The sequence below is a fragment of the Myodes glareolus genome, chromosome 2 (assembly GCF_982192425.1).
Source record: "Myodes glareolus chromosome 2, mMyoGla1.1, whole genome shotgun sequence".
Taxonomy (NCBI): Eukaryota; Metazoa; Chordata; class Mammalia; order Rodentia; family Cricetidae; genus Myodes; species Myodes glareolus.
The window spans coordinates 133,406,618-133,431,669 of record NC_142027.1 but is presented as its reverse complement, the minus strand read 5'-3'; the positions used below and the strand labels follow the sequence as shown (position 1 = coordinate 133,431,669).

Sequence of the window (25,052 nt, the reverse complement as noted above, 5' to 3'; positions counted from 1 at the left end):
ATTAATGACCACTTGTTAACTCTGGTTATTTTTTTTTCTTTTTGGTGGTAGAGTTTGTGTGTTTCCCTTCTTTGAGTTGTGCTGGTGAAGGGTTGCTAGATGTCTGAGTTATTGTGGGCATTGTTGGATTCCTTGGGTTGTGATTTTTCTTCTATTACTTTCTGTAATCCTGGATTTGTGGCTCTGTATTGTTTAAATTTGTTTTTATCCTGGAATATTTTGTTTTCTCCATTGATAGTGAATGAAAGCTTGTCTAGGTATAATAGTCTGAGCTTGTATTCATGGTCTCTTAGTTTCTGCAGCACATCTACTCAGGACCTTCTGGCCTTCATGGTTTCCATAGAGAAGTCCGATGTAAGTCTGATAGGTTTACCTTTAAAAGTTACTTGACCTTTTTCTTTGCAGCTCTTAATATTTTTTCTTTAATCTGTATGTTTTGTGTTTTGATTATTATATGGCGAGGGGATGGGGTTTTTTTTGATCCAGTCTATTTGGTGTTCTGTATGCTTCTTGACCCTTCATAGGAATATCCTTCTTTAGGTTGGGAAAGTTTTCTTCTATAATTTTGTTGAGTATATTTTCTGGGCCTTTGACCTGTAATTCTTCTCCTTCTTCTACTCCTATTATTCTTAGGTTTGGTCTTTTTATCATGTCCCAGATTTCCTGGTAGATATTGCAAATAATATACTCTCTGAGGGATTATTTTGGTTCTGGGCAGCCAGGAACAAATCAGCAGCCCACACCCCACAACAAGGGCAGAGAAGAGAGAAAGAATCAGTGTCATCTGGGCACCTTGGTCCTAAAAGTACTGGACTCAAAGCACTTTTGGTGTGTGTTCATCATTGGAAGTTGAATAAAGGCAACCAAACCCGACAGGCATGATTTCTTGTTGGTCACCTTGGAGTCTTTGCCTTGCCTAAACAAATGCCACAGGATAACTGTCTTGCTAAAGTACACAGCAACCTATCATTTTGTAAAAGAAAAAAAAACAGAACACATCCTCTCTTCTACCTTTCCCTCTCTCAGGATGCTACAAGTGAAGCTAGGTTGATCTCTGGTTCCCTGGCATACTAAATTTAGGAATAAGATAACTCATTGCCTGGTTTTAGGTACGTGGTTCCTGTTCTTTCCTTTACTGAACAGGTATCCAATCCTCTGCCTTTCCATCCCCACCTCAATCCCCACTCATGCCCCAAAGTTCAGGGCTCAAACCTTCCAATGTCTGTATTGGTGAGCATCAGGTGCAGCTAAGAGCCTCCTGTGCATGTGCAGGAACTGGTGGCAGCTGGTAGTGGCTGTCCAGAGACATGCTGGAAGGATTGGGGGAGCTTGAATGGAGACAACCAACTCAGCCAAACCCTGCATGGTACCTATCCAGGGAAGAGGTGAGAAATGATGAATAGGAGGTGCTGGGGTGCTAAGTTAGAAGGTATGTGAGAGATGGCCACACACTGTGTAGGGAAAACCCCATCTAAAGGATTGCCTGCATCATATTAACCTGTGGACACATCTGTTAGGCATGAGCTGTCTTTTTTTCTTTCCTTCCTTCTCTTTTTTATTGACCTTTTAGACAGGGTTTTTCTTTGTATGACACAGGCTGTACTGGAACTCTCTTTGTAGACCAGAGGAGCAGAAGGAGGGAGAATGTGAGCAAGGAAGTCAGGATCATGAGGGGTGAATCCACACACTGAAACAGTGGGACTGATCTAATGGGAGATAACCAAGGCCAGCTGGACCTGGAGTGATGGAGCATGTGATCAAAATGGACACTCTGAACGTTGCTGACAATGAGGGCTGACTGAGAAGCCAAGGACAATGGCACTGGGTTATTCTACTGCATGGACTGACTTTGTGGGAGCCTGGTTTGTTTAGATGCTCACCTTTATAGACCTGTATGGAGGGGGAGGACCTTGGACTTCCTACAGGGCAGGGAACACTGACTGCTCCTAAGACTAGAGAGGGAGGGGGAAATGGGAAGGGGTGGAAATTTTTAATAAATAAATAAATAAATTTTAAAAAAGAAAAGAAAATGAGGAAGCTTGATCTCTCTTCTTTGCAGGCATCTTCAGCTACTACTGCATCGTCATCCATTGCGAGGATAAATCCACCTACTTGGGGACAATTGAAGGAGTTCAACCAGGAAGCCCAGCAAACGGTCTCTAACACTGGAAAGCCATCATCAGTCGACAACATGTTTTTTGCTATGCTTGTTGTCATTGCTATGCAAGTATATCCTGCCTCTGGAGCCTTGTTTTGGGCTGATGTTCCCCATCCTCCTGTTCTTCATCCCGTGGGTTGGGGAGATGATGTGAACATCAGAGTGATGACTAATGACACTGGGTTGATGGGGGGACATGCTGATTTCTCCTCCCATGTGACCTCCACTGTAATTACATAGGAAGGAATGACTGATTCTGCTCCAATCTGTATTGCTATAAAAGAAACACCTCCTATGGGTTGCCTTCCAATTACTCATAGAACTTTTCTTTCTGATGCTCCAGATGCATTTTCTTCAGAGAAATTGCCTCCATATCACAAAAGATATATATGGAAAAATAAAATAAAGATTTTGGGGAACAGTTACAATAATGATACTAAGGTAAGATTACCAAAAACAAAAACCATTCCTATGAAATCATATGTATAAAAATATCGAGACAAAGATACAGTATGGGATTCATCTTTGCTCAAAAATGTAAGGCCAAATTGGCTTAAATGTGTGTTTGAACATTGGGCTGTGGTATATAATCCTTGGAGGACTCAAGAAACAGTTCATAATTATTCTGTAGTTTCAAAAGTTAATTATAAAAATATTTATTTAATAAAGAGTCACTTTACCATGGATATAAGACTGAGGTGTTTAGAGAAGGGCCAATCAAAAGGTGATTTACACCAGGATAGGTGGAGCCTATTCATGTCAGTCATTCTCCCTCAGGTGGGATTTTGAAAGTTTTTCCAGGATTATTCAGACTTTTTGCTGCAACTAACTTAGTTTATTTTTAAAAGCCTCTGCAAACTGAGAGCACTCCTATAAGAATTAGATCCTGTTTAGGTTATCCTTATGGTATCCTTGCTGGACAATTTCCAAATTTAAAAATTATTAGATCAGGACAATCTTATCAGGTTAGCTGTTCTAGATGAATTTTAACTAATTGTGTAGATTTCAGTTTAGCTAAGACATCTTCAATTACTAATATAGTACAAAGACCTTCCTATGCTATGCTTCAAATCCTATAGATTTGAAAGATGATGCTTGGTTTGACAATGAAGCCTTACAAACACTGAAAAGAGTTAATGAGCTCATTAGAACAAAACATTTGTGGCAGCCTTGATGTTAGGCATTAGTGCTTTAATCACTATTGTAACCTCACTGACAGTTTCATCAGTCCCTCTAGTCTCAGAGATAAAGACTGAACATTTTTTTAAATTAATTTATTTATTATGTATACAGTATTCTGTCTGCTTGTATGCCTGCAGGCCAGAAGAGAGCACCAGATCTCATTCCAGATGGTTGTGAGCCACCATGTGGTTGCTGGGAATTGAACTCAGGACCTTTGGAAAGCAGGCAATGCTCTTAACCGCTGAGCCATCTCTCCAGCCCAAGACTAAACATTTTGTTAATGATTTAAATAAGAATATTTCTTTGGCATTAGCAAGGTAACAAATTATAGATAAAACACTAAAAGCCAAGCTAGATGCTTTAGAGGATGTTGTTTTAGAATTAGGACGAGAGATAGAAAATATTAAGGTTTAGCTTTCTACCAGGTGCCACGTCAGCTTTCGATACATATATGTAACACCGTTAACTTATGATAAAAATTATAATTGGAATCTTACTAAAAGTCATTTGTTGGGAGTTTGGAAAGACAATGATATTACTCATGATATGGCACAATTGCAAACTCGAATTTCAGCTATGAGTAAGGCCTATGATGGGTCTATTAGTCTAGAGGATTTGACTCAGTCTATTAATTCTGGTTTATGGTCTTTAAACCCTATAAATTGGTTACATTGGATTATTGTTATTACCATGGCTACAGGAATAATTTTTCTTCTCCTCCTTATTCTTCCATTTAAGACTAATCTTCTCCTCCATTTCCACAGCCGAAATATCTCTATTTACAAGCTTCAATTAAAACATAAAAAAGAGAGAGATGTCACACCAACCCAAGTAGAACCTGTGTGTCAAGTTCCACAGAATGAGGCATTTGACTCCAAAGGGAGGAGGTCTCCTGGAACCGGCTGTGGAACTCTCTAGATGGAGAGAAAATATTGAGTCATAGTTCTCATGGCAGTCTGTCTGCTTCTATTTCCTTTCTATACTTACGAGATGGTTCTGATAGCCTGGGCCAAAAAGAAGCCACTCCCTTGCATTGGGGTCACTGGCCATGACCTCTTCTCTAAGAGATTCATCGCTTTGCTTCATAATTATTTACATAATTGTAAAATAATATTTTGATAGACTATCCTCCTGACTATCTATGAATTTGTATGGGTATGCATGGGTAGATGAGGCTGGCTTTGACACTGTGGTATAGAAAGCATTGTTTAAGTATAGTTTTAAATTGAACTTTGAAGATTTTTAAGAAGATAAAAGTTAGGCGTTAGTTAAGGAATACGTATGAAAATATATTAACTTGATCTGGACGTAGGAGTCACCCGTTAACTATAAGTGATTTATCAAATTGTTTTGTTTAGTAACTAAAGATGTTATCTGTTCCATTCGTAATTGATCCTTTAAACCCACTGGCCAGGAAATGTAATACTTGATTGATTTTGTGCCTTCCTGTGCCAGGTGATTATAATAATTTGTTTTTGTAACTGCTTCACTGAACCCATCTTTTAAGAATTGTAATACCTGTTCTACTTGTATAAAAACCCTTGTTTGAGAGCTGCAAAATACACTCAGATTCAAGCTGCCTCTGTGATTGTTTCTGTTTGTCAGCGCTGAATCCTTACCCACCTGGTCTTTGAGAAACCACGTCCCACCAGACACCCATACCCGGCTGCGGTGGTCAGTGGCACATTCCTCCTACGCAACCCCTACACCAGCTCCTACTCATACTTGTGCTCTGGGAGTGAGATGACCTGCAATGGTAAGTTTGCCTTCCGGGACCTCTGGACTCTGCTTGGCCCTTGGAAGGTTAGGAGAGGCAGAGAAGTAACATTGACATTTACCATTTAGTGGTCATTTCCTTGGTCTCATTTGATCGCACAACAGCCTTAAAAGGTAGATACTAAGATACAGATGATGTCACTGATGAGGAAGATAAGGAAGGCTGGGCCAATTGCCCAAAGTCACCGAACTTAGAAGTGATGGCATTTTGTTCTGAACCAAAGATCTACATCATTCCCATGCCTTTTTTAAAACATTTAAAGATTCTGTGTATTTCGGGGGCGCCATGTCAGTTCAATAACACACCTACACAACTTGAAGGAGTTGGTTCTCTCCTTCGACCGTGTAAGTCTTCAGACTGGAACTTGTGTTCAGCCTTGGTAACAAGTACCTTTATTCCCTGAGCCATCTTGCCTGGCCAAAGCCTCTCCTATTAGCCGCTATGTTATACTGATTCTATATTTACTAAACAACTGAAAGCTACGATGACTGTTATAAGACAAAGGCTGGATCAAACACCTATGCAGGGCAATATTTATCATTCCCATTTTACAGGTGGGGATTCAGAGGGGTGGGAATGTAGCTCAGTTGCTAGAGTGCTTGCCTAGCATGCACAGAGCCCTGGGTTCCACCTTCAGAACACTTAAATTGAGTGCGATGGTGCATACTTGCAATCCCAGAACTGGGGAGGTGGGGCAAGAGTATTGTCTTAAATTATATTATTTTAGAAGTGGGTGTTCATATTTGTCATTCTCCTAGGTTTAGGATTAAATATCCATGTTTATTTATTTTCCTGTATAGGAATGAGTTGGCATCCCCTGTCTTCTTCAGTCACTCTCTACTATGTCTTCAGAGGCTGGGTCTCTTCCTTAACAGATCACACACCTGTAACTAGCCTGACTGACCAACAAGTTTTGGGGATTCTGCACTTCCCAATAGAGTTACAGATGCCCCAAGCACACCTTGCTTTTTACATGGGCACTGGACATCCTAGGTCAGGCCCTCATGCTGTACGACAGCCGCTTGCCCAACTGTGACATCTCCCCAGCTCCACAACTAATTTTTTTTACTCTAAGTGTGTTCCAGCACTTTAGACAACTCAGTGTCCTTTTGTGTTGTCTCTCAACCCTGACTCTGCACCAATAGGAGGGACACAGCTGCCTTTTGGTTACAAATCATAAGGAGCAGTGTCGTGGACTCCACTCAACTCCCTTTCTAGTTTCTCTTCAGAAAAAAACAATGCCTGTGAGGACTTACTTCAACTGCAAGAGTTTCCACCAGGCTGCCGTCTGCTTCTCCAAGACTCCCTAAATCTTAGCAGTGCTAAGAGGAAAGTTCATAGCAATAGGTGCCCAACTAAAGAAAACGGAGAAAGCACACATTGGAGACCTAACAGCACACTTGAAAGCTCTAGAAAAAAAAGAAGCTGATTCACCCAGGAGGAGTAGAAGACTGGAAATAATCAAACTGAGGGCTGAAATCAACAAAATAGAAACAGAGAAAACAATCCAAAGAATCAATGAATCAAAAAACTGGTTCTTGGAGAAAATCAACAAGATTGACAAACCCCTATCCAAACTAATCAAACGGCAGAGAGAGCACATGCAAATTAATAGGATCAGAAATGAAAAGGGGGATATAACCACAGACACAGAGGAAATTCAGAGAATCATTAGATCTTACTACTAAAGTTTATATGCCACAAAGTTGGAAAATGTAAAAGAAATGGACTTTTTTTAGATAAGTACCATATACCAAAGTTGAACCATGAACAGGTGAACAATCTAAATAGACCTGTTAATCGTGAAGAATTAGAAGCTGTTATCAGAAATCTCCCTGCCATAAAAAGCCCAGGATCAGATGGTTTCAATGCAGAATTCTACCAGAACTTCCAGGAAGAGCTAATACCTATACTCCTTAATGTATTCCATAATATAGAAACAGAAGAGTCATTGCCAAACTCCTTTTATGAAGCTACAGTTACCCTAATACCAAAACCACACAAAGACACAACCAAGAAAGAGAATTACAGGCCAATCTCACTCATGAACATCGACAGGAAAATTCTCAATGAAATCCTGGCAAACTGAATCCAAGAACACATTAGAAAAATTATCCATTATGATCAAGTAGGCTTCATCCCAGAGATGCAGGGCTGGTTCAACATACGCAAAACTATCAGTGTAATCCATCATATAAATAAACTGAAAGAAAAAACCATATGATCATTTCATTGGATGCTGAAAAAGCATTTGACAAAATTCAACACCCATTTATGATAAAGGTGTTGGAGAGACTGGGGATACAAGGATCATACCTAAATATAATAAAAAGCAATATGCAGCAAGCCGACAGCTAACATCAAATTGAATGGAGAGAAACTCAAAGCCTTTCCACTAAAATCAGGAACACGACAAGGCTGTCCACTCTCTCCATACCTCTTCAATATAGTGCTTGAAGTTCTAACAATAGCAATAAGACAACATAAGGAGATCAAGGGGATTCGAATTGGAAAGGATGAAGTTAAACTTTTGTTATTTGCTGACGATATGATAGTGTACATAAGTGACCCCAAAAACTCTACCAAAGAACTCCTACAGCTGATAAACACCTTTAGTAACGTGGCAGGATACAAGATCAACTCCAAAAAATCAGTGGCCCTCCTATACACAAAGGATAAAGAAGCAGAGAGGGAAATCAGAGAAACATCACCTTTCACGATAGCCACAAATAGCATAAAATATCTTGGGGTTACTCTAACCAAGGAAGTGAATGACCTATTTGACAAGAACTTTAAGTCTTTGAAGAAAGAAACTGAGGAGGATACCAGAAAATGGAAAGACCTCCCCTGCTCTTGGATTGGGAGAATCAACATAGTAAAAATGGCAATTCTACCAAAAGCAATCTATAGATTCAATGCAATCCCCATCAAAATCCCATCAAACTTCTTCACAGACCTTGAGAGAACAATAATCAAGTTTATATGGCAAAACAAAAAACCCAGGATAGCCAAAACAATCTTATACAATAAAGGAACTCCAGGAGGCATTACCATCCCTGACTTCAAACTCTATTACAGAGCTACAGTATTGAAAACAGCTTGGTATTGGCATAAGAACAGAGAAATCAACCTTTGGAATTGAATAGAAGACCCGGATATTAACCCACAAACCTATGAGCACCTAATTTTTGACAAGGGAGCTAAAAGTATACAATGGAAGAAGGAAAGCATCTTTAACAAATGGTGCTGGCATAACTGGATGTCAACCTGTAGAAGGATGAAAGTAGATCCATACCTATCACCATGCACAAAACTCAGGTCCAAATGGATTAAAGACATCAACATTAAGCCGTCCACTTTGAACCTGATAGAAGAGAAAGTGGGAAGTAGTCAACAAGATATAGGCACAGGAGGCCTCTTCCTAAGTAGGACCCCAGCAGGACAGACAATAAGAGAAACAATGAATAAATGGGATCTACTGAAACTGAGAAGCTTCTGTAAAGCAAAGGACACTGCCAGTAAGACAAAAAGGCTGCCTTCTGATTGGGAGAAGATCTTCACCAACCCCTCATCAGACAAAGGTCTGATCTCCAAAATATACAAAGAACTCAAGAAACTAGGCACTAAAACTCTAATTAAACCAATTAAAAAATGGGGTACTGAACTGAACAGAGAATTCACAACAGATGAACTTCGAATGGCCAGAAGACACTTAAGGTCATGCTCAACCTCCTTAGCGATCAGGGAAATGCAAATCAAAACAGCTTTGAGGTATCATCTTACACCTGTCAGAATAGCCAAACTCAAAAACACCAATGATAGCCTATGCTGGAGAGGATGTGGAATGAGGGGAACACTCACCCATTGTTGGTGGGAATGCAAACTTGTGCAGCCACTGTGGAAATCAGTGTGGCGGTTTCTCAGGAAACTGGGAGTCAACCTCCCTCAGGACCCAGCAATTCCACTCTTGGGAATATACCCTAGAGATTCCCTAACATACTACAAAAGCATTTGTTCAACTATGTTCATAGCAGCTCTATTTGTAATAGCCAGAACCTGGAAACAGCCTAGGTGCCCCTCAATAGAAGAATGGTTAAAAAAGGTGTGGAACATATACACATTAGAGTTTTACTCAGCGGTGAAAAATAATGACATCTTGAATTTTGCATGCAAATGGATGGACATAGAAAACGCTTTACTGGGTGAGGTAAGCCAGACCCAAAAAGAGGAACACGGTATGTATTCACTCATAAGTGGATTCTAACCATAATTAAAGGTCTTTGAGCCTATTATTCGTGATCCTAGAGAAGCTAAATAAGAAGACGAACCTGATGAAGATTATTTAGCTATCCGCCAGGAGGTAGGAAATAGTCAAGAGTCCCAGATAACCTTGGGTGCATGGGGGGGTGGAAGGGTTGTTGGAAGGGGAGAGGGTTAGAGAGAAGGGAGTAGGGGAGGAATGGAGAAAGCTCAGTTGACCGGGACGGGGGGAAGGGAGGAAGGATGAATATGGGATCAGGGAAGAATATATTTCAACTAAGGGAGTCATTTTAGGGTTTACAGGAAATTTGATTATATATGGGATCCCAGGTCCAAGGAGAGATCCCCAGATTGTTCTCTGGACAGAGGAGAGGGTGCCTGAACCGGCCTTGGCCCATAACCATACTGATGAATATTTTGCTTATCACCATAGATCCTTCATCTGGCGATGGATGGCGATACAGACGGAGACCCACATTGGAGCACCGGACTGAGCCCCCCAAGGTCCAAATGAGGAGCAGAAGGACGAAGAAAATGACGAAGGACTGCGAGGGATGCTATCACCCACTGATGCAAGGGGTCGGATCTAATGAGAGTTTACCAAGTCCAGTTGGACTGCGACTGAACGAGCACGTGATCCAACCAGACTCTCTGAATGTGGCCGGATTCTCTGAATGTGGCTGGCGCGGAGTCTTTCTGAGAAGCCAATGACAATGACACTGGGACTAGTTTCCTCTGCATATACTGAATTTTTGGGATCCAGTCTGTTTGGATACTCACCATCCTGGACCTGGATGGAGGGGGGAGGAACTTGAACTCCCCACAGGGCAGGAAATCCTGACTGCCCTTAGGGACAAAGAGGGAGGAGGAGAGGGGTGGGGAGTGGGAGGGTGTTGGGAAGAGGGGCATAAATGGAAACTTTTATAATTTAATAAAATTACTTTCAAAAAAAATAACTTGGCTTTGATCGGTTGGTGGTAGCACACACCTTTAATTCCAGCACTCAGGAGGCAGAGATAGGGGAAATCTCTGTAAGTTAAAGGCAGCCTGGTATACAAATGCTAGTTCAGTTCCAGTATAGGATCCAAAGATTCAGAGAAACCCTGTTCTGAAAAACCAACAAAAGGAAGGAAGGAAGGAAGGAAGGAAGGAAGGAAGGAAGGAAGGAAGGAAGGAAGAAGGGAGGGAGGGAGGGAGGGAGGGAGGGAGGAAGGAAGGAAGGAAAGGAAGGAAGAAAGAAAGAAAGAAAGAAAGAAAGAAAGAAAGAAAGAAAGAAAGAAAGAAAGAAAGAAAGAAAGAGTGAGCTATGGACCGGCTCAGGGGAACCACTAAGACCATAAGGGAATCAGGGTGAAGGCACAGGAGAAAGCAGGATACAGCGAGGAAAGTGACACACAGACACTCTCAATGTTTTTGAGACATGCTGTTGTGATTTACTTACTTCTGTGCAAGATTATATATTTCTTTTTTACAATCAAAGAACTTGGCAAAGGCATACATCATCAAATCATAAAACAGAAAAGAACAGCATAAAACAGTTTACAAAAAGAATCTTTGAAGATGCTTTCACTTGGGCACAAGGACTTCTGCTCTCTCACACTTTACAAAACAAACTCTCTCCTCTTGCCTTAAAAGAAATCACTGCCCTTGAGCTAGACCATCTTTATCAGCTTGCAGGTGGCTGGTTGGTTTGAGCTAAGTGACCTTGTGTGACTGAGTGGGAAAGAAGAAGGCTACTATCTTCCTGGGAAAGTTTTCTGCTAGGAAAATTCTAATACATAGTCTTGAATTTCTCTGAAGTTTACTTTATATCACTAACCTCAACTCTCCTCCCTTCTCAATTCTCAGGCTCAGATATTGTCAGCTTAGGCTAGGTCTTTTTCTTCCCATAAGAAAGGTTTCATAAGCCTTCTATTTACAACTGTACATATTTTTCAGGCAAATGCCTGAAGCTTCTAAGGTTTTTCCTAGTAAAATTAACTCTTTTTGTTCCACATCATCAGGGAATTGTCCTAATGATGATTCCGGCAATTCCCAGAACTGGCTACTTTTTTAAGGCTTTAATTAATAGTGGAGCAGAATTCAAAAATGTCCTTAGCAGTCTTGTTTGCATCCGCAACTGCCTGGAATAGTCTGATCTGTTAGCAATATACAAGAATCACAAAGAACACACAGACAAGGGGAAAAGACAGACATATGGCTCGAAGGACAGCCAGGTCGAGTCAGTACTAATGGCGACTCAGGTAGCATTACACCACAACTGATTGCCACGGGACCGCCTGGAACACACACAGCTCCGAGAAGCACGAATTCCAATCCTTCCGGCAATTTGCCCATCTAGTCAGCATTTCTGCTACACTGGCGAGACAGCCGTGGATGTAGCAAGAAAGAAAGAAAGAGAAAGAAAGAAAGAAACTGGGCTTTGGTGACTGTATTCTCTGTCTACCAAAAACAACTAGCTGTTCAGAGAACACCATTCCCTCTAGACCTAGAAGCTGAGAAATAATTGGAAAAGGCATTGCCATTAACAGAGCACCTTGAAGAAGGGGTGATGAGCCCAGCCATGATTTTCATCCTAGCACTCTGTAATGCAGAGGCAGAGGAAGGCAAATCTCTTCAATACAAGGTCAACCTGGTCTAACAACATCAACCTGGTCTAAAGAGTGAGTACCGGGACAATGTGAAGTACGGCACAAAGATACCCTACCTGGAAAAAACAAAACAAAAAAGAAGAAACCAGCATGAAATACTGTAATGAATTGACCAGGTTATCGCAAGACCAACAGGAATACTTCAATGGTTAAAGAGGGGAAAACTTACACTACAATAATGGGAGTTCCAAAATTCAGTAGGTCTCTGCAAAAAGAGAGCGCACGCACCTACATCTCCCAGTTTTTCTACCTGGGCTCCAGGCGGCCACACCCTAACCAGATGTGATTTGTTGAACGTCCCCATTATCTCCCCCTTTTGTCCAAATAAGATCGATCCAAACCCAATAGAACCATATACAATAGGAACAGATACCAAATATAAAATTACAAGCAATAAACAATATTAAGCAAGAAATGCATAACAAAAGTTTTACTAAGCATTCTATTTCAAGGAGTCTAAGTAATGTATTGAAATTAAGTTTAGCTAAATCATGAGGAGGGTAACTACAATGATTCAATCTTCAACTTCATCAAAGATCTGAGAAGGGAAGCAATATTACTTGAGTAAACAGGAAGTACAATCGAGAAATTCCAAAATGTGCAACAAATGACAGAGATAACTGACTACCTGGCCAATCACCCAAAGTCTCATTTGCAATGCTGAGGGAACTAACTTTGGCTAAGGCCTAACATAACTGACACACCACTTTTAAAGGCAAGAAACTTTTCAAAACTATCTTACCCTGTCTTGGCAGAATCTGACATTTTATCCATTTACATTCAGTGTTAGAATTCTCACCTGCCAGATTTCTTGACTCATTTTCCACATTTATCTCATCATTCAGACTGTTATTTCTTTTGACTGCAGGCATGGGATCTTCTAATTTTCCTGAGGAGACACATTCTCCACAGTACTGGGAATGATTGGACCATATTCATCATGGGGGCCTGCGAGAAGCCCCCATGGCGTTTCCCAGTGGTATTGCGTTGCTTTGTCTATCTCTTATTGTCCTACATTCATTGGTCCAATGCCGGCCTTTGCCACACATACACAAACCTGAAGGCTGAGTCCTCCTGTTCCTGTTATTCCGAGAAGTAGCATTTTTCCTGGAAATCCATTGTCTACAATCCCTTCTCATATGACCCATTCTACCACAATTAAAACATTTGGTTTCTTGATGTCTTCTCATACCACTGGAAATTATTTCTCCTACCCATGCTTCAGTGCCATAGTCAAATGTCTCAACATTCATTGTAAGCAAGGCCCATTCCTCCAGGGGTGCTGACCTGATCTTTAAAGGCCCCAGGATTCTTTTGAATCAGGCGCACCCAGGGACGCCAAGACATGGTACGCGCAAATGGCACAGGGCACGGAGCCAAGGAAAGACAAGACGCAGTTTGTGCAAATGGCGCGGGGTGCCAAGCCTAGGGAAGCCAAGCCGTGGTACACGCAAATGGTGCAGGGCCGGGAGACGCAGTGTCCCCAAATTCAGGTGCCAAGTGCAATTAATTAACCAGACTAGCTCAAGAGTAACAGGAATACTTTAATGGTTAAAGAGGGGGGAAACTTACACAAGAATGGGAGTTCCGAAATCCGATAGGGTCGGCGGGCACCAAAAAGAGAGCATGCACACCTACAAAATACATTGTGTTTAGGGGGACAAAATGGGGAAAAAGAGTGGAGAGATGAGGCAGGGAAGGAGGATAGGGGTGCAGGTAAGGAAAGGGAAGTCAGAGAGATAGAAGGGAGGAGAAGAGAGGAAGAAGCAGTGTCACATGGGCACTAAAGGAACATCTTGGCCCTAAAATTACTGGACTCAAAATGCTTCTGTTGTGTGCTGAATCCAGGACGTGGGACAGATGAAACCTAAGTGGACTGACTGTAAATGACCAGAAGTCAGGATTACATCCTGGTGGGTTTCCAGTCTTCACTGTGCCTAAACACACAGCACAGGATAATTGTCCCGCTAAAGGACACAGCAGCCTAACTTTGCAATAAACATAAGGAACACGTTGTCTTCTCTACCTCTCTACCACGGGACCACACAGGTGAAGCCAGGCTAATCTCTGCTTCCCTGGTCAAGCAAATTTAGGAAGAAATTTCTCATTGCCTGGTTAAAGGCTATGTGGTTCTCAGTCTCTCTTTTCCGTTAGTGACCAGCTGCCCAATCATCTGCTTCTCTAGGCTCCAGACCCATCCCTACTGCTATCCCAAAGCAAAGGCCTTATCCCTCCCAAGGTCAGTTGTGTTGAGTAACAGGTACAGCTAGAAGCCCCCTGCCCAGGCTCAGTGACTGGTAGTAGCTGGTTCGACTGTCCATAGTCCTGCTGGAAGGGTAGGGGGAGCTTGAGTGTGAAGACAACCAACTCAACTCACCCCTACATGATCTTTGCCCATACGAGTGCATAACAGTGTGGGAAAGGAGGTCCTAGGGCCCTAAATTGAAAGTGCATAAGACATGGCCAAACACAAAGGGAGAGGACTTCAGGCCAGAAGATATTGTTCAACAGCCACCATGTGATGGCTGAGATTTGAACTCCCGTCCACACCAAGAGCAGAAAGTCCTATTACCTGCTGAGCCCTCTCTCCAGCCTCTGTAATAGTTGATTGTCAGCTTCACACACCGCTTATGGAGAGCCTCAGCTGAAGGGTGGCCTGCATCCTATGGGCCTATGGACACTTCTGTTGGGCATTTGCTTGCTTGCTTGCTTTTTTATTTATTTCATTTTATTTATTTATTTATTTTTAGTTTTTGGTTTTCAAAGACTGGGTTTCTTTGTGTACTTCTAGCTGCCATGAAATTCACTCTGTTAATAGGATTTGCGTCAAACTCAAATATTCGCCTGGCTCTGCCTCCTGAGTGCTGTTATTAAAGGCATGTACCACCACCAGCATCTGGCTACTTTCCCAGGGTTTGAATGGAGTTTGTGGGCTAAGATGGCTCAGCCAATGGAGATAAAGTTGCTTGCAGCATGGTGTCCTGAGTTTGATTATAAGAAACCACGTAAAGGGAGAGAACTGATATCATAGAGCTGTCCTCCGAACTTCATACGTGCACACACACACACATTAATTAATTAATTAATTAATTAAAGATCAAGTTTATAACTGGATCTACCTCGAAGACTGTGGTAGATATTGGAACAGACTTACTACAGTTAACGTGGAGGATTGTTGGGTCCAGTATCACACATCAATATCAGCGTCCCTCAGACCCAACCCCAGGAACAATGTTTATATCTCCTTATGACCGCAAAGCTTCCACAGGAGAGGGACTGGGCACGTTGCCAGTCACTGCACTGGAGCTGGTGTGGGGGGTTGAGCCAGCCCTTTATCTGCGCCTCTGCGACAGCACTGATTCAGGCTCTGCCACCATCTACAGCAGCTCTGCCGGTCAGGACTGTCTGTGAGGGTGGACATAGTCTACTTCTGTGCTACACACACAGTAGTCACAGGCCCCGCCTGCTGATTGCACCCTGTCAGAGCACAGCTACAGGACTGGAAAGAGAGAAGTCACTTGTGTCCTCCTCTCACTCAAGATGAAACTCCTTCTGCTGGTCACTCTGCTCACAGGTAGGACCCATGTCCACTCCGAGGGACCCCACCATCTGCCTTCTCTTCAAGTGCAGGCTCCCACTTGTCACACCTAAAGTTATGGTTTCCTGTTCCTATTGGGGTCTAATAGCATCTAAGTTGGGGTTCCCTCCTCACCCTCATGTCCTCAACAGCTGGCACATTGAACCTCCAAATTTGACCTTAGAGGACTCCTTGGAAAAGTTCACTGCAGCCAGGAGTTGGTGGCATTTGCCTTTAATACCAGCATTATTGAAGCAAAGGAATGCTGATTTCTGTGAGTTCAATGCCAGCCTGCTCTACAGAGTGATTTCCAGGACAGCCAAGCTCATGCTGAGATGTGCAGTCTCAAATCCACTGCATTCACTTGCACAAGCAAAGAAAGTCTCTCTACCTGTGCTGTACATCCCTGGTACCAATCTATCTGGCCCAAATGTGCCACAGCAATTTGATTTTTCCTATCATTTTAAAAAATGTTTATTTTTATTTTATGTGTGAGTGTTTGTCTGCATGTCTCTCTATGAACTATGTATGAGCAGTGTTTACAGAGGCCAGAGGAAGGGTGTGATCTTCCAGAACTGAGCTCATAGACAATGGTGAGCTGCCACGTGAGTGCTGGAAGCAGAGCCTGGGTCCTACACAAGCTCAGCAAGTGCTCCTGACTGCAGAGCCATCTCTCCAGCTCTTATTATTGTTTTATATGTCCTTAATGTGTGGATCAGGTTTCCTCCAGCTCAACACTATTGCTTGCACTTGAAACCTTCCAGCCTACACCTTCAAACAGTTAGGATTAAATAGGTACCTGACACCCTTCTGAAATTTATTTTTTCTATATGTTTTGTTGTTTTTTTTTAACATAACAGTTCCTCTGGGTCTGTCCTGGAACTGACTTTGTCGATCATGCTGACTTTGATTTAGGATATCCACCTGCCTCTTCCTCCAGATTGATGGGATTACATGGTGTGTGCTCCACTGTACCTGGCCTCTCCTTCATTTTAATGGGGACCGAGTATCCCACTGCACACTGAATCCCATCTCATTTACCTGCTCCTCAGCTGATGAACAGTTTGTTATGTCATGTGCTGACGTTATACGTGATGATCTGACCATTAGCCTTGTGTATGAGCTGTGCATGGTCCTACAACAGATTCCTTCTGATTCTCCAGTGTGAAACAGTGAGCAGGTGTTGGCTGCTTCTCTGGCTCAAGGTCTTAGCTAGAACTGTGATGAATCCCACTGCTGACTGAGGCTAGGGTTTCACCTGGGCGTGAGTAAAAGTGGGGCAGTTCTCAAACTCAAGAGATGGATGGATTGCTTGGTAATTGGCTGCTGACTGCAGAGTGTTCTTAGCTCCTCAACACAGGGACCACAGGGCAGCTCACAGTGTGGCCACTGTCTGCCCTTACAGTCAGAAATGAGAAGGCAAGCAAGGCAAAAGGCAATGTGCTTAGAACTCAATCTTGGAAATTCAGCCCATCCCAGTGCAGTAGTGTACATTTATAATACTACCAGTTGGGACACTGAGGCCAGGGGGATGCTACAGAGTCTGAAGCTAGCCTGAGTTACAGGGCAACTCCTTGTCTTAAAATGTTAGACACCTTCCTGCTTAGGCCTGGTGACTTGAGTTTGATCTCCAAGACCTACATAGTGGAAGGAGAAAAGCAACTCCCTAAAGCTGTCCTCTGACCTCCTCTGTGTAGTGTCATTGATGAGTGCTCCCAAGAATGTGCTTGCCACCCTGTATGCAGGCCAGCACACAGGTGTGCGCGCACACACACACACGCACACACACACAGACACACACTCACACACACACCTCTATTCACTGCTCTCCTGATGCAGCAGCTGGGAGTAGTCAAGGAGGAAGCTGGTAGGCAGGCATCAGACCCTGGGTAGAGCCAAGTGGGGTTTATTGGGTGTGCTGTGTGTTCTTGCAGCAGGCACTACTGCACACAGCATCAGCCGTCGGGCTGTGCAGAGGTTTGGAAATGCCTTTGACTGCTTCTCCGGGAGTAATTTAACTACGTTGGAGCGTCAATCTGAGAGAAATTTCTTTTTGAGGATCCTTCAACCCTTGTCGGTGTACACAATGTTTGGCTGCATGTGTCATGGACCCGTAAGACTCAGCCGCTATGAGGATGATATTGTCAGGTGAGTGATCCATCTGATGGGGGACTGGATTGTCTGCACTGGGATGGGAAAAGGACACAAACACTGCCTCTCATGAGGTATGAACAGGAAGACAGGCATATTGGCCAAATATCGTGTATTTTGTTTGGTTTATTTATTATTTATTTTTGCTTGTTTCAAAACCGTGGTTCTCTGTGTAGCCCCAGGTGTCCCAAAACTCACTTTAGAGACTAAACTGGCTTTGAACTCAGAAATCTCCCAGCCTCTACCTCATGAATGCTCAGAATAAAGGCCTGCATCATCATCCAACATGTATATTCAAGAGGTGTCTTGTTATATAAAGAAATTGGTCCAGAAGGACCCTATATCTAGTGGTCCCTGAAAGCAGAATTGTGAGATGTAAAGAGTGGGCTCCAGACCAGGGCACGGCCATCACAGCCACCATCAAAGTCCCTGCCTTGGCTTTAAAAAGTCATCGAATCATGAGAATTTATAATTTCACTATATTCCTGCAGCTCTGTTGAAAAATCACTTTTTTGAGCCAGCATCTACTCTTGTATCCTTGAATTTTCTCGAACTCAGAGAACCAACTGCCACTGTCTCCCAAGTCCTGGGATTAAAGACAGAAACTACACACAAGTTCTTTCGATAAATAAGTACTCATAGAAATCAGAGGTTATCAAGCCTCAGGACCATTTCTTCTGGACTATTGTGTTGTTTAAATTATCCTGACATGTGTGAGAGAGACTGCAAGTGAGAACTGACCTCCTATGGGTCCTCACTCACCCTCAGCTCTTCCTTCCTCTCCCCAGGTGCTGTGAGAGACATGACAGGTGCTACGAAGAGGCGAAGAAGCTTGGAGGCTGTACAATTTCTGAAGACAACCGCTACGACATTCCCTATTATTACTCCTGCTCTGGGAGTGAGCTCATCTGCAGTGGTAGGTTCACCTCCGGGAACGCGGGATTCTCCTTGGTCCTGGGCGTGTTTGGAAGGGGCACGGAAGCAACAAGGACAGTCAACATTCAGCGATCATTACTTTGATCTTATTTGAAACGTCACAGCCTTCTTAGGTAGATACTTAAATTTAGACGAGGATATTGATGAGGAAGATGAGGAAGACCCGGCCATTTGCCCAAGGGTACCAAGTTTAGAAGTAATGACTTTTGCTTCTAGAAAACAGGTCTATATCATCCAATGCATTTTTTAAAAAAGCATTTAAAGAAAAAAATTTAAAGATTTTATATATTTCTGGAGGGGGGCTTCATGCCTGTGCCACAGCACCGGTGGAGAGTTCTGAGGACAGCAAGCAGGAGTCTGTTCTCTCCTTCTGCCATGTGAGTCCTGGAGCCAGAACTTGTCTTCAGACTTGGCAGCAAGTACCTTCATTCCCTGAGCCATCTTGCCTGCCCACAGTCTCTCCATTTAACTGCTGTGTTATACGGATTCCATATTTACTAAACAACTGAAAGCTATATCATGACTACAAGACAAACACTGAACTAAATGCCTATGCTGGGCAAGATTTTTCATTCCCATTTTACAGGTGGGGATTCAGAGGGCTGGGAATGTAGCTCAGCTGCTCGAGTGCTTGCCTAGCAGCACAGAGCCCTTGATCCACCCCAGAACTCATAAACTGAGCATGGTGGTGTACATCAGCAATCCCAGCACTGGGAGATGGAAGCAGGAGGATTGTCTTAAATTGTGTAATTTTAGAAGTGGGTGTACATATTTGTCATTCTCCTAGTTTTAGGATTAAATATCCGTGTTTATTTATTTTCCTGTATAGGAATGAGTTGGCATCCCCTGTCTTCTTCAGTCACTCTCTACCGTGTCTTTAGCGGCCGGGTCTCTCACTGAACGCTCACCTTTAGCTACCCTGACTGTCAAACAAGTTTTGAGGATCCATGCTCCCCACTTCCCAATAGAGTTACAGATGCCCTAACCACACCTTGAATCTTACACGGGTACTGGGCATCCTAGGTCAGGCCCTCATGCTTGTATGGCAACTGCTTTATCAACGGTGCCATCTCCCCAGCCCCACAATAAATACTTTTTGTATTTTCAAGACGGGGTTTCTCTGTGTAACACTTCTGGCTGTCCTGGGACTCTATCTTTGGGCCAGGTTGGCCTTGAATTCACTGAAATCCTCCTAACTCTGCCTCCCAAGTGCTGGGATGATTTCTTTTAGTATGAGTGTGTTTCAACAATTTGGGCAAACCAATATATTTAGTTTGCTTTGTCTCTCAAGCCTAAGTCTGCACTGATGTGGGGGCCACCAGCGTCATTTGCCTACAAATGGCAGCGAGCAGGGTCCACTCAACGCCCTCTCTTGATTCTCTGCAGATAAAAACAATGCCTGTGAGGTCGCCATCTGCAACTGTGACCGCCAGGCAGCCAGATGCATCTTAAGGAATGTGTTCAACGAGACGTTCGAAGGCAAAAGCTTCTGTTAGACTTCTCACCTCATTTACTGCCTACACCTCTGCTGCCTAACTGGTTGTGTTCACTACACACTGTGCCTTCCAATAAAGCAACTATAGAAAGAGATAAACATTGGTGATTGTTTTCTCTGTCTACCAAACATAAATAGATCTTCAGAGAACATCATTCGCCTAGCCCTGGAAACTAAAGGTTAACAGGAAAGACATTGACATTAGCAGAGCACCTTGATGGGTGGGTTGCTGTGGGACAATGGTCTTGTACTGTGTAAAGATTTGTCACTTGTATTGGTTTAATAAAACGCCGCCTGGACAGTAGCCAGGGAAAAGTATAGGCAGGGTAGCCAGGCAAGAAATATAGGCAGGACAACCAGAATAAGAAGGTTCTGGAAAGAGGAAACGCTCAGTCTACAATCGTCACAGATGAAGCAAGAAGAGGTTAGGTGAGAATGCTTCACTGATAAAGGTACCAAGCATTGTGGCTAACACAGACAGGAATTATGGGTTAATGTATGATGTAAGAATTCAATAATAAGAAAGCCTGAGCTAATAGGCCAACCAATTTATAATTAATATAGGGCTCTGTGGGTTTCTTTGGAACTGAACGGCTACAGAACAGGATGGGACAGAAACCTCTGTCAACAGTGGGTGATTAGCCCAGCCATGTCTTTTATCCCTGCCTCTGGGATAGAGAGACAGAAGCAGAGGTAGGCAGATCTATTGAGTTCAAGGACAACCAAGTTTTAAAAGTCAAGTTTCAGGACAGTGAGGATTATTACAAAAGAAATCCTGACTGAAGCAAAGAAGGAGGAGAGGAGGATGAAGAGGAAGAGAAAGAAGAGGAGGAGGAGGAGAAGAAGTAGCCAGCATGAGATACAAATGAGGTGGGGGTGGAGACACAGAAAAGGGGAAGGAGAGGGAGAGATGAAGCAGGAAAAGGGACAGGAGAGGAGGGGAGGGGAGGTGTTGGGAGGGAAAGAGAGAGAAGCAGAGAGAAGGGAGAGGAGAGAGAAAGAAGCAGTGTCACATGGACACTAAAAGCAACATCTTGACCCTAAAATATGGGACTCAAAGTGTGTCTGCTGTGTGCTCATTCTAGGAAGTGGGATATAGGAAACCTAACTGGACTGACTGTAAATGACCTGAAGTCAGGATTACATCCTGGAGGGCTTCCAGTCTTCACTGTGCCTAAACACACACCACAGGGTATTGTCCCACTAAAATACACGGCAGCCTTTGTGCTACAAAGAATGCATAGCACGTCTTCTCCTGTCCATTTCTCTATCACAGGACCCCGCAGGTATAGACAGGTTAATCCTTGGTTCCCTGGTCAACAGGAACCAGTGACTGGTGGAGACTATGTGGTTCTCAGTTTCTCTTTTCATTTAATGAGCAGCTGCCCAGTCCTCTACCTTTCTAACCCCAAAGCCATCCCTGGTCCTGTCCCAAAGTTCAGGCCTTGCCCTGCCCAAGGACAGGTCTGGGGAGCAGCAGGTGCAGCTTGAGCTGCCTGCACAGACGCAGTGACCTAAGTTCAACTCCCAGCACTACACGTCAGCCCATGGCCATCTAGAATGGAATATGATGCTCTCTTCTGGTGTGCAGATGTACATGCAGACAACGCACCCGCATGCAGAAAATACATTTTTTAAAAATCTATAAAGGAAAATAAAACTGAGGCGCTGGGGAAGTTCATCCAGATATCTAGGTGTACTCGATAGGGCAGAGGTTAGCATAATCAACACCATCTCCTCTTCCATCCTATACACTAACAGTTGCGGGGTGGGGAGCATTTGCTTACTATGGGCCAGATGCTCTGCCATGTGACTTATTCTTCCAAACCCACAAAAGTAACTATTATTCTAATTTTATTTTTTGAGGGTCTAGTGTGCTATCCCAGGCTAGCCTCCAACTCACCATGTAGGCAAGGATGACCTCGAGCTGCTAATGCTCCTGTCCTCAGCCTGAGAGCTGGGATTGCAGGTGTGTGCTAGGTTATGTGCCAGGTTATGTGCTAGGGATCTCACCTACGGTGTTGTGTTGCCAGGCAACCATTCCACCAACTGTGCTGCATCCCTAGCCATTCCTTATGTATTCAAAAATATGCCTGGAAATCACACAAAATAACTTAGGTTCATCTAGATAGTAAATGGAAAAGCAGACTGAAAACCACTTCTGTCTATTTTCCGAGTTTCCATTCCATGCTCTGCTCTCTTTGTAGTAAGTGTAAATGAGAAAGAAAACCTTCTGGGGTGGGTGTGCTGGTGAACACTTTTAATCCTAGCACTCAGGAGGCAGAGGCAGGCAGATCTCTGTAAATTCAGGACAGCCTGATCTACATAGTAAGTCCCGTGACAGCTGGGATGACATAGAGAGATACTGACTCTGAAACCACAAACAAAGAAAAAAGAAAATTAGAGAAATAAAAATGTAGTTCATGACTGCATTTCCGTAGCATGCACAGGGCTCTCAAGCTCAATATCCAACACTGAAAATAAAGTAAAAGTGTAAGTCAGGCCTGGGGACACACATTTACAATCCCATAACTAGGAAGGCAGAGGCAGGAGGATCAGAAGTCCAAAGTCATTCTCAGAAATGTAATAAGGTGGAAACAAACCTAGACCACATAAGACTTTGTCTCTCAACTGGCCTAAATTAATTAACTTATTAATTATTTGAGATCTACCACCTTTAATCTCAGCACTCAGGAGGCAGAGGCAGGTGGATGACCGTCAGTTTGTGGTAAGCCTGATCTACAGAGTGAGTTTCCAGGGCTTTAGGAAATACCAAGTTCTTCTTGGGAGAGATTTGTTGGTTTGTTTATGTATTTATCTGTAGAATCCCACCTCAGTACAGAATACAAAGAAAACACGTATGCCTACAGGTGAGTCCTTGACTTAAAGAAAAAAGTGGGGGTGATTAGGAAGTCTAGAGAGATGGATTAACAGGTCTATAGAGCCCTAGCTACCTGTTCAGGGTTCAGTTCCCAGCACTTTCATAAACCTGCTCAGGATGAACTGTGGCTCCAGCTCCAAGGATTGCAGTGATTCTTTGAGCAACTGTACATACACACTCAAGCATACCCATAAAAATATTGAAAATAATAAAATAACTCTTTAATAAATAAAATCCTGGATTTACAGTCCTGTGGTTCTTCAGAATTAAGGACTAGGAAGCCCCACACCTCTACACAGCCCAAGACCACGAATTACCCTGTGAGCTAAGATGGCTCCCGAGGTCGGGACAGGGGAGCATGAGCTGCCTGTCCCCAACTCAGACATGGGGCTTTCCAAGGAAGAGCGTGAGTCTTCATGTGCCTCATGTTTCAGGGTACACTGGTTCTTTCCATCGAGTGCAGTGACCACACATACCAGCTGAAGAACCCACAGGGAATGAACTGTTTTCTCTTTACACACCAGGTTCAAGGCAGGCATCCCCTTCTGAGAGCGAACATAAAGTAGAAATCCTTAGGGCACACTAGCGTAAACCCCTATTTTCTCATCTATACAAATTCACAGTTTACAAACTTGGTATGATATTTAAAATATTTTTTATTGTTTGGTTAATAAAAATTTCGTTATGCTGTTGCTCATGCTGTTAAAATATCAAAGTGCTTCAGCCAGAGACAACTATGTGGAATTAGAAGTCAATTATAGATGCTCTTTTGGTTCTTCCTGAATTAGTGAGGTCTCAATGGCGGCCTCCACAGACCACGCTGGCTCATGGACTTCCAGGTGTTCCTTCTTCCCGGTGGGATGAAGAGGAAGGTGGCACACCTGTGTTGTCAAGAACAGCTGCTTCTTGAAAAAGTCCTTCTTAGGAGGGCAGTTCTCATAAGCACGAGGACTCTGACAGCTGTCTGTAAACAGGGGTGCACACTGGTGGACTGACCTGCAGACATTGCTTTGTGCCCTCTATGAACACAGTCTGTAAGCTTCGTTAGTTTGAACGTAATGGAAGAATCCATAGGGATCTGAAATGAAATCAAACAAGTTAATGGCAATGGGGAGGATGAAATGGTTGTACACATCAGACTACCCCCCCCCCAAAAAAAAACAGGTTGGCACACACCCTTATCCCAACACTCTGAGGGCAGAGGCACACGGATCAGAGGCAGTCTGGTCTACACAGGCCACCCAGGACTCCACAGAAAGACTCTAAAAACTGCCAGGCAGTGGTGGCACATGCCCTTAATCCCAGCACTCAGAAGGCAGAGGTAGGCAGATCTCTGTGAGTTCGAGGCCAACCTGGTCTACAAGAGCTAGTTCCAGGACAGGAACCATAGCTACAGAGAAACCCTGCCTTAAAAAACTTAAAAAAAAACACTCTCAATACCAATCAAAAAAAAAAACCCAAGGCCAGTACAATGGCTCTGTGAGTAAAGTGGGTAAAGTTGTTTTTATCAGCCCTGATGACATGAGCTCAATCCGCAGAACCCACAAGGTAGAAGGCAAGTACTGACTTCAATACATTGTTCCCTGACCTGGACACGTGTGCCATGTTACCTGTGCATCCATGCACATACACACACATACAAAATAAAACTGTAAAAATATTCAAGCTTTGCAAACAGTGGTGACACACACCTTTAATCCCAGCACTCCAGACGCAGAGGGAAGTGAGTCTCTGTGAGCTCAAGGCCGGCCTAGTCTATAGTGCTAGTTCTAGAACAGCCAAGGCTACACAAAGAAACTATTCTTTCAGAAAAAAAACAATAAAATACAGAAATGGATCTTAATATATTATGGTAAGTAGAGAAAACTCTATATTGACTGGGTATGGAAGTGCATACATTAAATGCTAGTACAAAGACAGATGAGACAGAGGACTTCAAGTTTGAAGTTAGTCTGACCTATAAATCAAGACCATGTCTCAAAAA

The 25,052-nt window shown here is 43.2% G+C and overlaps 1 protein-coding gene across 2 annotated transcripts; it reads left to right on the top strand.

Moving 5' to 3' along the window:
* The first annotated feature begins 15,372 nt into the window (after positions 1–15,372).
* Positions 15,373–20,286, top strand: LOC148123165 (phospholipase A2-like). Of its 2 annotated transcripts, none has more exons than XM_087903750.1 (4): positions 15,373–15,602; positions 17,543–17,753; positions 18,545–18,672; positions 20,079–20,286. In XM_087903750.1, the coding sequence occupies exons 1-4, from the start codon at positions 15,569–15,571 to the stop codon at positions 20,186–20,188; spliced, it is 483 nt and encodes a 160-aa protein (XP_087759876.1). In that variant the 5' UTR covers positions 15,373–15,568; the 3' UTR covers positions 20,189–20,286. The 2 variants fall into 2 exon arrangements, with proteins under 2 accessions (XP_087759876.1, XP_087759875.1); XM_087903749.1 differs by having other exon boundaries at positions 15,379–15,602; positions 17,540–17,753.
* The last annotated feature ends 4,766 nt before the right edge of the window (positions 20,287–25,052 follow it).